At 32.3% G+C, this 14102-nt stretch overlaps 3 protein-coding genes across 8 annotated transcripts in view; 1 reads left to right on the top strand and 2 right to left on the bottom strand.

The window, feature by feature from the left end:
* LOC122572171 (protein tesmin/TSO1-like CXC 4) overlaps nucleotides 1-1103 on the top strand; it is a 4085-nt gene extending 2982 nt beyond the window's left edge. For 3 of the 5 annotated variants that reach the window (XM_043736832.1, XM_043736830.1, XM_043736831.1), the window contains exons 4-5: nucleotides 74-148; nucleotides 227-1103. In XM_043736832.1, the coding sequence (XP_043592767.1) occupies nucleotides 74-148; nucleotides 227-232 (81 nt within the window). In that variant the 3' untranslated portion in view covers nucleotides 233-1103. The remainder of the gene's footprint in view (nucleotides 1-73; nucleotides 149-226) is intronic. The other 2 variants (XR_006318399.1, XM_043736833.1) reach the window with 2 other exon arrangements.
* LOC122572167 (alpha-aminoadipic semialdehyde synthase, mitochondrial) lies at nucleotides 1023-9068 on the bottom strand. 2 transcript variants are annotated; one of them, XM_043736822.1, is made up of 11 exons: nucleotides 8938-9068; nucleotides 8743-8869; nucleotides 8166-8648; nucleotides 7337-7562; nucleotides 6111-6438; nucleotides 5664-6027; nucleotides 4928-5250; nucleotides 4522-4771; nucleotides 3165-3428; nucleotides 1490-1871; nucleotides 1023-1210 (listed from the first exon to the last, which is right to left on the bottom strand). In XM_043736822.1, exons 2-11 carry the CDS (start codon nucleotides 8764-8766, stop codon nucleotides 1095-1097), a joined length of 2760 nt encoding a protein of 919 aa, XP_043592757.1. In that variant the 5' UTR covers nucleotides 8767-8869; nucleotides 8938-9068; the 3' UTR covers nucleotides 1023-1094. The 2 variants fall into 2 exon arrangements, with proteins under 2 accessions (XP_043592757.1, XP_043592756.1); XM_043736821.1 differs by having other exon boundaries at nucleotides 8743-8954.
* Nucleotides 9069-11064: 1996 nt separating this feature from the next.
* On the bottom strand, nucleotides 11065-14034 carry LOC122571577 (general transcription factor IIF subunit 1). Its single transcript, XM_043735506.1, has 7 exons — nucleotides 13764-14034; nucleotides 13469-13515; nucleotides 13022-13393; nucleotides 12630-12952; nucleotides 12037-12320; nucleotides 11619-11956; nucleotides 11065-11338 (listed from the first exon to the last, which is right to left on the bottom strand). The coding sequence occupies exons 1-7, from the start codon at nucleotides 13785-13787 to the stop codon at nucleotides 11125-11127; spliced, it is 1602 nt and encodes a 533-aa protein (XP_043591441.1). The 5' UTR covers nucleotides 13788-14034; the 3' UTR covers nucleotides 11065-11124.
* Nucleotides 14035-14102: the final 68 nt, after the last annotated feature.

Below are 14102 nucleotides of genomic sequence, written 5' to 3' on the forward strand. Positions count from 1 at the left end.
TCGGAGTGTGACAGATTTAGATACAGAGATACCTACGCATAAATGTAGATGTAAAAAGGGATGTTCTACAAAGGTATGCAAATGTGTAAAGAGAGAAATTCGATGTGGACAACGGTGCGAATGTCGAGATTATGGATGTCAGAATCAGGTACACGAGTTTCCTTCTTCGTCTCCTCTTTTTAATTCGCGCCACCCGTAACGCTAATTGGTGTATTAATCTTTTTAGGACTAAACAGCAATTTCGGAGGAATAAAGCAATGCGGCACAAGTTACAGATGAATCACCGCAAAGCCTTTCATAAAATCAGAGTGTGGCAGATTTAGATACAGAGATACCTACGCATACCTGTAGATGTAAAGATGGATGTTCTACACAGCGATGTGATTGTGTAAATAGAGGAATTCGATGTGGAGGACAGTGCGCATGTACTTATTACGGTTGTGCCAATTAGGTAAATAGTATTCGTTTCCCACGTTGGGGATTAATTTCTGTCGCTATTGCAATTAAATCTGTGTATGTTCAAAGGAGGATGATCGAAAAATGCCAAATTGGTATCACTTTAAGTACTTAAAATTGTAATTGGGCATCATTCTATCAGTCCTAAGATATGAAAAATACTATTACCTATGGCAGATGTGGCAGATAAAGTTGTGGTAAATGATATTGAGATGAAATTGCCTGGAGATAATAAATATTGACTTCCCTGTTCCTCCTCCTTACGAAATAACGTTTCAAGTTTTGTAATTCGTGGACTCGTTTCAAAGTTGAGCTCATTTGAAGTGGAAAAATGCTATTTCTCCTTTCGGAACACTGGCATTCTTTTCAACTGATTCTAATCCTGGACATACGGATATTCTCCCACTCTTTTGTATATTTCACTTCATAACGAACTGTGTTAATAATGCTATCATAATGAATAGCAGTAAGAAGTTGTACTAAAGAACAATACCTACACAATAACAATTCTGTGGCTGTTGTTTTCGTATGACTTTGTGTTACAAGAGTGGCAATAGAAAGTTAACTTATATAAGTTAATAATTATATTTATTTATACATTATATTTATAATTACTTGTCATTAATATTATAAACATGTTAAACCCACTTGGTTGTCTCAAAGAATTCTATTCCTTCAGCTTTCAATCGATTAAGTATTGGTCGATAAATATCTGGGGTAAACGGAAAAACTACTCCTCGTTGTTGAATTTCACCTATTAACGAAATAGAAAAATAATATACTTTGAAATTATTATTAAATTATATGGTAAAATTTGTTCAGAAGGATGACATGGAATGAAAGTATAAGAAATATACATATGCGTGGATATATAAAATTGCAATAATATGTATTACGTTCTGTGTGAACAGAATTTTGAACGCCTTTATGTTAAAAGGGATAACAAATATCAAACGTAATTTTTATTATTCGATATGTAATACTGTACGAAGAAACATTTTTTTGGAATAAACGGGAAGAGAAAGAACTATACCGTCAAGGATCATTTTAACTGCTATTGCCGTCGGATATCCAACACTGCGCGCCATAGCAGAGTATCCTTGTGGTTCGCCATACAATACCAAGTTAATTCCTCTGTTTTCTCTTCTGTTGTCTGGCCAGAGTATTCCTACGTCGTGTCTTAGGATTACTAGATCTCGTTCATTTTGATCATAGCACAGCTTTTTTGACAAATAATGTGTCAAAGTATCGAGAGGAGTATTCAACTTCAATACTAAATCTTCTTCAAGAAGTCCCAAGTCTTCAATTGCTTTTACGCTCTCTTCCGAATTTAGCATTTCTGCCAACTTCCTTTTCAAATTTTCATAGAAGATATTATCATTTGCCAAACCGAGCAAATTGCAAATTAATACTCTCTGGAACAATAAAAAGTTAAACTTAGGTAATCTATGTAAAATCGATGGAAAAATAAAATAGATACAAAAGAAACAACACTACCGCGGAACAGTATGTGTAATTTAAAAAGTTTTATCTGCCAAATATCATGACTTTATTCTATCGCATCGCATATCGAGATTTTAAAAAAGGTTGTAACGCGTATAATACATACGTGTATATTACTGGTATGTTGCAAATTATTCTTGCAGAAAAAACAGACGTACTTAACCACTTCTCTATACGTTCTGTTTACCTTAACCATAATCATATGACCACCTTTCGTTCTGAATTAAATTCGGATGTGTAGTTTAGTAATTGAAATATCGAAAATGTTAAACATACAAAATTTGATACATTTCGTTTAAAGCAGGAAAGATCATGTGGAATCATTTCACTTCATCATTCCGTTGATATACATAGGATATTCGAAAAGGGAGCTATTAAGGTATGAAAAATTCATTACATTATGCATTACTCTATCAAAATAATCAGAGATAAAATGATAGAGTGTCTCCTTCTCTGTGCAAGGTTTTCAGCAAGAGATGTCAGAAAATTTAAGGAATACTTCTTCGAGCCAAGACGAGACGAAAATATTGATTAGAAGATATATATATATATATAGTAACCTAATAAAGCAAGCCTAGACAGTCTAAACAACGAGAGGTCAAGACCATTTTGATGATAAAAGTGAAAACTTGATATACAATAATAACGAATGAGCGCGTGTATATACATATACAGGGTGTATCATAATACAAATATCAGAGTTTTCTGAGAGCATTCACGTTACGATCATAAAAGCTTTCGTTCGTGTAAGGAGGTTTGCTAGCGTACAAGGATATTTTGATCTTCTTCTTCAGAAAGCGGACAGGAGGCGCAGAAGCAATGAAAAAAATCCACATAAACGTGTGTCCTATCGGATCTTATTTCACAGTTACAGCCATTTTTATGTTTCAATAGTCCGCAACTGTTTACTTGCAAGTTACGAGTGGAATAATGAAATCTGTCATTATGCGTCCAAATTCTTTCTCAGTGTTTCTTGATTGTTACGTTCTGTTTATTAACTTAACTGTTCCATTTATGTTTCGTTTATTAATATTTAGTTCATTATTATTCTAAAATGCGTTAAAGTTGCGAATATGTTTTTTCGCTTTACCTAAATTATACTTTAAATAGCAAAAGCGAATTTTCTTTCTCTATGACGAGTATACTCATTATTAACCAAAGAGTTGCCATTATTAAATTTACATATAAATGTCACTTTTACGTACCCATGTAATATCTGGACCATTTGGATGCAAACTTGGGTGTGAGTTAAGATCCGTTAATCCAAGAAACTGTAAGGCTCGTATTGTGTTACAGAAACCTTTATATCTTAATGTACCCCGCTGCATTGTTTGTACATTATTAAGTCCATATAAATCCTTGTAAATTGTACTATCACGATTGGGAAAACCTTCCAACGCAAAACCGGGCAAAAAGTCCAAATCTTGAACGGCGGACATAAGGTCTCCTCCTGATTCTATTTCTACAATCTTCAATGGAAAAATAAAATTTATTAATACATAATGTAATACTTGTACATGTACTATGTACATTTTATTTATTGCAGTGACAAAGAAAACATTGATCCTTGCTGTATCTAGGAAATATATACATTTCCTTTTTTAAGGATGTGTTTAAGGTTACATGTACTTCTTAAAGCCATTATTGGACATTATTGGACACAATGAGAATGATTAATGGAACAAAACGTATCTGTAATAGATCGTATAAACCAATCAATATCTTTTGCCGAAGTCTTCCTTTTGTAGCATGTTGAGCGAATTAGTTAGCTCATGATATACCTATTTAATGACGTATTTAAAATAGGTGATTAGCATATGTTCAAAAGAGTTTAGTATGCCACAAATGTCATAAATATTCGATTCAGTTTCGGTGATAAAGTAGGAATGTGTCCAGCTTGTATGAGCTATTCTTAACCAAGTTAGTGTTATTTGATCTGACTTTGTGTAGTTTGGTAGATGTTGAATTTCTTCATTCTTCGTTCCATGATTCTATTAACGTTTCAATCAATGCTTTCTGAGATGTTTGTAGAATATAGGTTCATGATTTATCGTAGATACGCTGAAGCTAACATGTTTCTAAGTTTTCTTCTGTTAAAGCAAATGTTCCAATGACATATCAACGAATTAATATTATTTCAGGATAATCGGCATTAATGACATGTTGTTCCTTTTTTTCCACTTTTAAGCTACTATCCCAAATTGTTTGTCGTGTCAGAAGAAAGTAATAAAAATGGGCTGCGAACACTTGCCTATTTTAGGCATAATCATTGTTAGGATACAGATGCGACTTTTTGAATTGACTTCATTATTTACCCATAATCTAGTCACGATCAGTCGAATTCGATTCTAGAATGCTTCAAACATTTAATTCCACGGAGATGGCTTGAAATATGCATTGATCAATCACTAGCGCAAATTCGACCAATTTACAAATACTTTGATTTCATTTCTCCAAAAGAATAAGACATTTTTATGAATGTTTCTTATGCATTGTTCTTTTACAGGTGTTTCATTTGTCTATCTACTTATGTATAGTTAGATATATAACAGATGGACTTACTTGCTTATTAGAATAGAATTTAGCCGATGATAATGTATTCAGCAACACTCCACGTGGCGACCAACTAAATTTATATCGTAAAGGATTAGAGGAACATTCTGGAGCGGGTAAACCGCCACACCAAGATACAAAAGATTCGATTTTTCCACCAGCTTGTTTAACATTGTCAAAACATTCTAGAGCCAATAAATGATCAATACCAGGATCAAGCCCTACTTCGTTAAGTATAGTCACTTCTGATGCAACAGCCCTAGTAATTAACACGTTAATGTATATTCATTTTAAATCGTCATAATTTCTAAATATCGCTTTGATATTAATAAATATTGCTGTTTACGATTTATAAATATCATTTTGTTATATTATTCTTTGTATATTTGTTAATATCTATTTAATTGCCACTTACTCTCTATGTAAAGCTTTAACATCTTCATTCGTGTAACTCGCAGTCACTAGGTGAGTTTTGGCATGTATGCATACATTCGCAATAACATGATGTAGAGAATACGGTAACAATGAAACCACTACATCTGCCGATTTTACAATGTCGTTTAAAGTATCAGGACGTTCAATTACATCTAAGAGAACCGGTTCTACCCCGGGAAAATTATTTGCTAATACGTCTGCCTCCTCTTTCAATTGAGATGCAACAGTTAAATGTATGTTACTATCTCTATGTAAATATTCAACCAACGGGGCCGAGACGTGTCCAGCACCAAGAACGACCACCTATTTACAAAACAATGCTTGTTAATATATTACTTGATATTTAATTACCTTTGACTAATATCTTATTATTATTTATAGTTACTTCGATCGTCCTGTTTTGCACAATGAAATTACATGTGACGTGAAGTAACAAGGAAGTGTCTTATTAATATGATCAAAAATTCATATGTCCATATATGTACAAATACGTAGTCACAGACAATTGGAAACTTTTATGAAAATGATCTTCCGCCTTATTCTACAAAACTGTTTTAATCGAGAAAAGATAGTGTCTATAACTTTCAAGTTCGAGTACGTAACAATGAGATGTGACTTTGAGACTTCGGAATACGTTTATCAATATCGATTATGCTGTTCCGATAATTCGATGAACATTTTTAATAATTGACTCGAAAAGTATAATTTTTCTGTACCTTTTTGCTTTGTGCTTCTCTATTGTCTGCCTTATGTCTACAACGGTGATTTAGTAACCTTAATTCTTGGATATATTCAAAATTAGGCGTTAATCGTCCGTTGGATGCTATTATTGCATCATGTACTGCTGGACTAAAGCTATGTTCTTCCAATGGTGCTTTCGCATCCGACTGAATAATATCCAACGCGTAAGGATATAAAAGATTTCCAAAGAAATCCGTAGATTCTTTTGGCAGCTGAGTTGGCATATTGTCAATCGAACAGACTAACACTCCGGGTCCTTTAAAAGACTTCGTATCTTTGTTACGATCAGCATCATATAAACAAAATGGAGTGTCAATGGTTGTGCATTCGTTCATGAACCTATGAACATTTTAGAAACAAGTATAAGGAGAGATTAAGAATATCGAGGCTTAACTGTTAATATTGAGTAAACTTAAACTTACTCGATACTGCCGCCAGGGTCTGCAGATATATCACAGATAGCTAACATTCGGTGAGGTAAAGAGGGAGCACCAACACTTGATGGTAACCAGGGAGTATAAGCTGGTCTTAGCAAATACTTTGCATCTGGTATTGTTAACAATTTAGGCGAGTCAACAGCCCAATATATTCCATTAATTATCACTGATGCGTATGGTGCAATCTTTTTGCTGAAAGTGGAAATATATCTCTCAGGATGCTTGTCACACTCATCAGAATCAAAACCACCTCCATCTTTTCTTTCTAGATGATGTCTTCGTCTTACCTCGCATCCGTATATCTTCGTTGTATCTAAAACAATGTTGCTTGTTGCTTGAAATGCAATTATATTTGCAATAAAATACGGCCAACCACAAAAGTCTACATATACCTGCGGAATTTTGTTTGTATATGATTTACCTGCCGCAATTTGTCACAATACTAATTATTTCTACCTACGATATAATTATTGTCGGTGTATTTCTAAAAAATACAGGAATAAGGGAATCATCCTTTCTTCTTGATAGAAACGAAAGTAAATGAATATGTGTCTTAATTCACGACGTCCAACAAACTCACAGAGTTCATGTTTTTTACTATAATATTTCATACTTAAAGTAGGCTTTCATAATATGTAAGCTTTTGTGACTGACTATACACAAGATGAACCACGTACAATGGCCCAGAAAAATTCACTGAATTTTGATCTTTCGATTGAACAATAGATGCAAAGTTTGTAGTATAAACGAGAAGAGTATGATTCTTCAAGATTGTCATAATCCCTACGTGCTAAGAATTAATAGTTATGTCTAGACTGCGGATTTTTATGCGTTTATAGAAAATTTAAAAGTGAAACGTGCTTTGGATTCGTGATTCAAGCGTTTACCACTAATGAAAACAAGTGGAACATAAATGGAACATATTTTTAAATAAGTCCCTTTCTCCTTTCTTTTTAAATCTCATATTCAATCAAATCAATGGTAATCGAATTGAACTTCAGTATCTAGTACCAAGTACTTCAAATTCAATTTCTTTCTTCAATCGAAATTATCGATATGAAGTAGACATTAATTTCATTTGACATTAAAATGAATTGTTCCACTTTGTTGTTGAATTATGAGTTGAATTATGAAAGTACAAATCTCTAATATTTACAGATTTGTTATGAAATAAATTATAATAGTAAAATATATAAGTATGCAACGCTTACCGCCATGTTCGGCAACCTTTTTCAGCATTTCCGGTGGAACATATTCGTGAGGAAGCTCTTGAAAAACTTCTTGACCGCCTTGGCTTACATTGCCACTGCCAGTGAAAATAAAAGTCAATGGTCCAATTGATTTAGGCATAGCACCTAATGCTATTTCGTATCCGGCATCTCGTATAGCTTGCCTTGCCATAGCGGAATCTCTATAATTGTGTGCTGGACCGATATGCTAGTAAACAATAACGACCGTTATTTATAGACAAATAATAAATATATATATATATATATATAAATACATATTAATTAATTAATTAATTAATTAATTACTAATTGCAGTATACGCGTCCGGTTTAAATGTGTGCACGCATGTGTGCATTTTTCTAACTACTAAAAATGTGCAAAACATTTTTCAAAATATCACAGTGATTAATAATTTTGGACGCTACATCGTATAATATTCTTTTACGTAAAATTTAATGCTTTATCCAAATTCGAGATAAACATATTAGATATTCCATCGAAAAACTAATATCCGTGATATTTCGAATATTAGGAAAAAGCAAAGTTAATGTCTGAAACGTTTTTTCGTATGGCAAATAATTTACGAGTTGTTTGAAGTCGTCGTGTTACGAGACATTAACGTATTTTTAAACCAACAGCTATATATTAAATAAAAATAGAAGATTCTTTGAGAAATTTTATTCGTTTTATTAAATTTTTTACATGTGTTTCAAAAGGGAAACCTTTTTAAACAGTAAATTTAATTGCATAAAATACTTTCCAACATAATTAACATTGTTATAGTAAATTTCTTAACTTAATGTGATCTTACCATGAATGGTGTATGATGTCCTAACGCAAGTAATCTTAATCCAAGTCCATGTAATATATTCACCATACCAGCTACACCAGCATATTTCCCGAAGGCAACCACTCTTTGTCCATTATCATCTGTTAACTTTTCATAATCTAACAAACGTATATTCTTTTCCAGAATAGCATCCAGAAGAGGCATATTACTTTCTTGCGCCTTAATAGTATGAGAAAAAAAACAGTAAGTTCTATTCGATATAAGCTGATCCACAGGAACTTGTTTAACTCCAAAAATGACGGAAGCAGGACTAATATCCTCTTGTAGTATAGCACCTGCAGCTTGGTAGGCATGTGCAGGATAAGCTCTTCTATTACTAGGCTGTACAATTACTTTTACTCCTGCCCTGATTAATTGGCGAACATTCGCAGGTGCCAAAGGAGCTCTTCTTTCCCATACTGATTGATCTTCTCTTCTGATTGCTATTATTTTGCCTTTTAAATTCTGTGAAAAATATTTTGTGATATCGATTCTTAACATATCATACAAGAAAATATATATTCGTATCTGTTCTTATTTTATAGCGCGCATTACTTACATTCATACAACGTGCTGAAGACATGATGAAGTATACTATTAATAAATTCACATTAAGTTCGCACTTGCGTAATTGAAAAGCCTTCAATGTGACACCATATAATCGTGTAAAAAATACAAAAAACTTCCTATCAATGTAACGTGTGTTCACTTCATTGAGTCTACAATAATAAAGTGGCAAGAGAAGAATACATACCGCAATGCAGCATAGCTACGTCTATTTGGAAATAAAGTTGTATTACTGTCATGATATTACATAGGTCAGTGAGGTCAAACTCATATAGATATGTTACTCTTACTACATCACTGATAAGCACCAAGCCACGTGCTTATCGAAACGATTTGACTTTCTTCGACCAGATGATTTCCATTACTTCACAATTACTTCATATTGAAGATGCAATTTTTTTTTTTGATTTCTTTCAATGTGATGTAATAACGAATGAAATTTTTCTTTGGTCCAATGTATCATGCATTCGCTAATGACATGTTGTTCTTCTATATTACGTACTATGATAGATTAGTAGTAAATATAATATATCCGAAAATGTTGAATCGGCTTGGACCATTTGAAAGTATTTCGTAGCCCAAAAATATTGGAATTCCCCAGAATGTTAAGATTCTCAAGAATATTGTAATTCCCGAGTATTCCGAGAACTTGAATCATGGCCTGGTACGGGTTCTTTTTAAATATGGCCAACAATCTTTTCAAATTTTTAATCCCGACATGTTTTTCTTGAAACGAAAAATTACAGTGATGTGCAAAAGTGTATGAACAGACCGCTGGTCTTATGAAAAACGCGATAATACTACCAATTAGCGATTCGACTGATCGGTAAGGATTAGCTAATTGTAATTACCAGGTGAATCTATCAAACAAAATATAATAGTTTAGTTTCATTTGTATTAACAATATACGGAATATTTTATAAGAATAAAGACTTGAAATCACGTTTACAGTTTTACACATTACATCGGAAACGGACGAAACAGTGAATAAACGGTAGGAAACGGAACTACCATGAAGTACTGACTATTGACTATCATGGGGCACACTTCCATAATAATCCCTAAGTTTATAAGTTGTTTGAGGGGTGTAATGTAAAATGAAGCTACTTAATGAAGGCCAAAAAACCAGTAAATAAATAGATAAATAATTTCAGTCTGGAAGCCTTGAATAGGAGTTGATTTACTTAAATTTTATAAAGTTTTCAATATCCCACGTAATTTACCATTACAAATATCTACGATTATTATCAACAACAGTCTTTCCAATTTTCGCATCCGTCCTTACTTCTTCTTTCCTTTTATTGAGTTGGCAACTAAGTGATTGCGTCATTGATTGTCATTACCACCGAATTATTACCATTAGGTGGTAATGACAAAATCCGCAATCACTTAGTTACCAACTCAATAGTTTCCTGTAATTAGGTACTTCCCTTCTTTAATTTTCCTCCTCTCTTCCTCCTCCTCGTTTCTGACTCCCTCTGCATCTTCCATCTTCCTTTCCTTCTATCCTTTTATCCTTTTATCCTTTTTACCTTCCCTATCCACTTCACTGTTTTCTCTGCCTTTTTCTGCTGTTTCTTTCATACTAATCCCTGCCGTCTTCACCCCTTCACATTTCTCCAACCAATGTCTTAACGTGTCTATCTAATCTAATCAAAATCTATTCGTGTTTCCCATGCTACCGCATCTTGCTCTACCTTAGGTTTTTCACTAGACCATATGTACCTATTTAACTTTGGCATAATCCGTGTGCAATCTGGACCTTTGTATCTTACTACATTACCTTTGCTTCTGTAACTCTTCCTCTCTTACCTTTAACATTTCCTGCTGACTGAAGCGAGACAAGAAACGAAACTATGATGGTGTGCCAAATTTTACAAAAAATGGTAGGCCGCAGATTATTTCCGACAAAGAGGTGCATAAAATTGTACGTCGTATTCGGTCTATATGTCATAAAATACCAAAAACCGCTGCTACTATATTTATCTTATAATTACCTTAACCCTTATCGATCAATCGAACGATTGTTAGTATTATCTCCCTTTTTTCTTTTTTATCAAACTTGTGGTACGTATTTATACTTTTCCTTGTTATTGTATATCACTTACAGGCATATTTGAAAGATTAATTTTTGTCTGTATTCTATCTTCCATAATTGTATAACCCAATAAATTCAAAAACACATAAACACTCTAAAATCATGTACACCGCTCGTGTTTAAAAAAGCTCATTCCGAAATATGATTCGATTTCTCAAAATTCCGAGGAATCGCAACATTTTCGGCAATTTCTGATTGTTGTCAAATAAAAGAAAATTTTATATTCGATTTACTTTATTATTATATGAAATACTATCTTCACACATTACATAAATATCAATTAGATTGCGTTTTAATAGATAAATACATTTTGTTTTTTATTGTCTGCTTAGTTGGATTTATCTTTTTCAGTATTTGGGTCATCACATTAACTAATTGCTCCGAAGTAAGACCAGTTTTCTTCGATTTAAACTTTTGTAGAAGTTCCGTTGTTGTCATTGGCTTACGCATAAGATAACGCCTTACTGCATCTTCTGTGATGCCGGATTCACTGCAACATAACAAAAATACCTTTTACTTAAAAAATTATATTCTAAATATTTTTTCGCACGTTCAATATTTAGATACCATGCTTAATAATTAGATTAGACGAAACCTTAGCTTAATTCATAGTATATTAAAAATTATAATCTCATTATCAATGAATTTTAATTATATATAAGTGAGAAAGATATATATAAAAGGTAGATCTATATATAAAATGATATTTTCAAAATTGAAAAAATTATGCAAAGAACAATTTTAATTGTTTATAATAGCAAGCGACATACCTGACTCCAGGAATGTAAGAAGTTACTGGTACTAAATTGAAATTATCCAATTTCAATTTTTTTGCTTGTGATAAATCTGGAGATCCAGATTGTTTTCTTTTTAAATTATCTAACATCGCAGCTGGTATAGGAGTTGCAGACCTTGAACTATGAGCACTATTAGATTTTTTATTGTCTTTTTCCTTTATTGTATCAGATCCTGAATCTGAATCACTGGAAAAGTCACTAGAAGAATCTTTCCCTGACGCAAGCTTCTTCACATCCTTTTTCTTAGATTGTTTCTTCTTTTTCTTTTTATCTTTTTTCTTATCTGCGTCTTTATTCGTCTTATCTTTATCCTTTATAAGAAAGTAAACAAACGGAATAAATATTTCAATTAACATAAACATTATTATAATTTTTAGTATTTTGAATTTACCTTATCATCTTTATCCTTATGTTCGTCGTCTTCGTCTTTTTCTTCTTCACCGTCCTTTTTATCTGCCTGTTCTTCGTCATCGTCATCTTCATCAGAAGCAAGTAATTTTCTCAATGCATCTTCTTCCGCAACTGACTTAATTTCTTTTTGTTGTTCCAATTCTGATTCAGAATCGGACGAATCAGAAATGTAATCACATTCTCTACCTTCTTCATCCCCATCGTCACTTTCTTCAAATGCTTCATCATCGGAAGCGTTTTTCTTCTTCTTTTTCTTAACAGCAACTAATACAAATATTTAAATTTATATTTTAACTGTCTATAATTACAAATACAGAAGCTACTTATTATAATAAAATAAATCCAAAATACAACTATATAACATTAACTATATAAATAAAGATTAAATTATCATAACACGTTAATTGCATATGACACATTCATTATATATATTACGGCATTGTGTTTCACAGACCAAGTGTCTAACATATCTCATCTAAGTAATAACAAAAATAAAAGAAACGTGTAACTAAATCACTATTAAGTATAATTAGCAGCACATACATTTCTTAACAATATCAGAAATAATATTACCTTTGCCTTTCTTTTTTTTCTTACTGTCATCTTCTTCATCAGAATTTTTTTTATTTTCTTCGTCATCACTAGCTGAATCATCATCATCACTATTCATCCACTCATCCATCTCAGATATTTTTAAATCTTTCTCCTTTTTACTTGGCTTTTTCCCTTTTCCACCTTCTAACATTTCCTCATCATCTGCACCCTCCTCATCATTCCTAAGTCTTTTACGCAACATCAGTGAAAAATAATTCATTACTTTATTTCTACGACTAAACTCCTGTTCTGCTTCTTCTGCACTCAATGCTTTGTACCTTTGAATTGGTTGAAAATTATACCTGAATATAAAAATTATATGAGTTAACATTGTAATAAATTCCGGTTTAATACTCAAGCGAATTAATTACCATTCATGCAATGGAAATGCTTCTATAGCTCCATCAGCAGCATGTGTAAAAACATAATATGCAGCATTTTCGCTCACACCACCTTCCCTTATGCCTTTAAACTTTTTCCCAGTTTTTCCTCCAGATTTTAAAATCCAAGGTTGATCTTCTGGTTTATATTTTCTACTTGTAATGCCAAATTTTTTTCTTCTTGCTTCTTCTCTTGCATCTCGTCCAAATTCAGAGCCAGCTCCAAATTTTGGTATTTCCTCTTCTATTCCTTTGTATTCCTTCATATTATTTTCACGTTCCATTTTCACTTGAGTCCATTTTGAAAAATCAACATTTAATGTGGCATTAAAGCGCATCACATTGTGCTTTTTCTTGTTATTTCTAAAACACAACATTTTATTTAATATTAATTCTATATGTAATTTGTAGTTATTATATAATTATTTTATTACATACTTTGGTACTCTGATACTGAATTCCTGTATGGAAGGCACAAGTGAAACCTAAAATTTATAATTACATTAATATGATCAATTACCATTGCAATAAATAAATAAATGAGTAAAGTATTTTACATTTAATTTCCACTCTTATTATCCTTTAATTCATACAACAGTTTCTATAAAATGTTTCATTTTTCATTCAATTATAACCTATATATTTACACTCTACTATACTATACTATAACCTATAAATTTCACACTCCAATTTTAATTGTTATTACTCATACAAAAATTTTATGTTTAGATACCTTTGGAACCGCAGACGATGTCATCTTGGTAATTGAGTTTAGCTTTATAATAATGAAAAGAAGAAAACCATCACAACATATCACTATGCAAAGCTAGATTCTATATTGTAAGTTATTTATAGAAATGGACAATTCTTCGTAAAATTTATGCACATACTATCTATCTTGATATGAATAACGACTTCGTTGAATTGTTTTATGAATGAAAACACCAAGTTTTACCAACAAAAATTAGCAAAAAATGTGAGCCTAATACCACAGCGTACGTATCCAAAGCAATCCAAAGAATAGTGGTGGGAGATTCAGTGTCGATACTTTCCAATTTAAATATCGATATCT

This window comes from Bombus pyrosoma, linkage group LG10, assembly GCF_014825855.1.
Source record: "Bombus pyrosoma isolate SC7728 linkage group LG10, ASM1482585v1, whole genome shotgun sequence".
Classification (NCBI taxonomy): Eukaryota; Metazoa; Arthropoda; class Insecta; order Hymenoptera; family Apidae; genus Bombus; species Bombus pyrosoma.

Bases quoted from the DNA above. Each gene is read 5' to 3' on its own strand.
- LOC122571577 (XM_043735506.1), bottom strand. From the start codon at position 13,787: ATGACATCGTCTGCGGTTCCAAAG. The intron at 13,516-13,763 runs GTATCTAAACAT...TATAAATTTTAG, and splicing joins CATCGTCTGCGGTTCCAAAG to GTTTCACTTGTGCCTTCCAT. The intron at 13,394-13,468 runs GTATGTAATAAA...GTTGTGTTTTAG, and splicing joins TTCAGTATCAGAGTACCAAA to AAATAACAAGAAAAAGCACA.
- LOC122572167 (XM_043736822.1), bottom strand. From the start codon at position 8,766: ATGTCTTCAGCACGTTGTATGAAT. The intron at 8,649-8,742 runs GTAAGTAATGCG...TATTTTTCACAG, and splicing joins CTTCAGCACGTTGTATGAAT to AATTTAAAAGGCAAAATAAT. The intron at 6,028-6,110 runs GTAAGTTTAAGT...AAATGTTCATAG, and splicing joins GACCCTGGCGGCAGTATCGA to GTTCATGAACGAATGCACAA.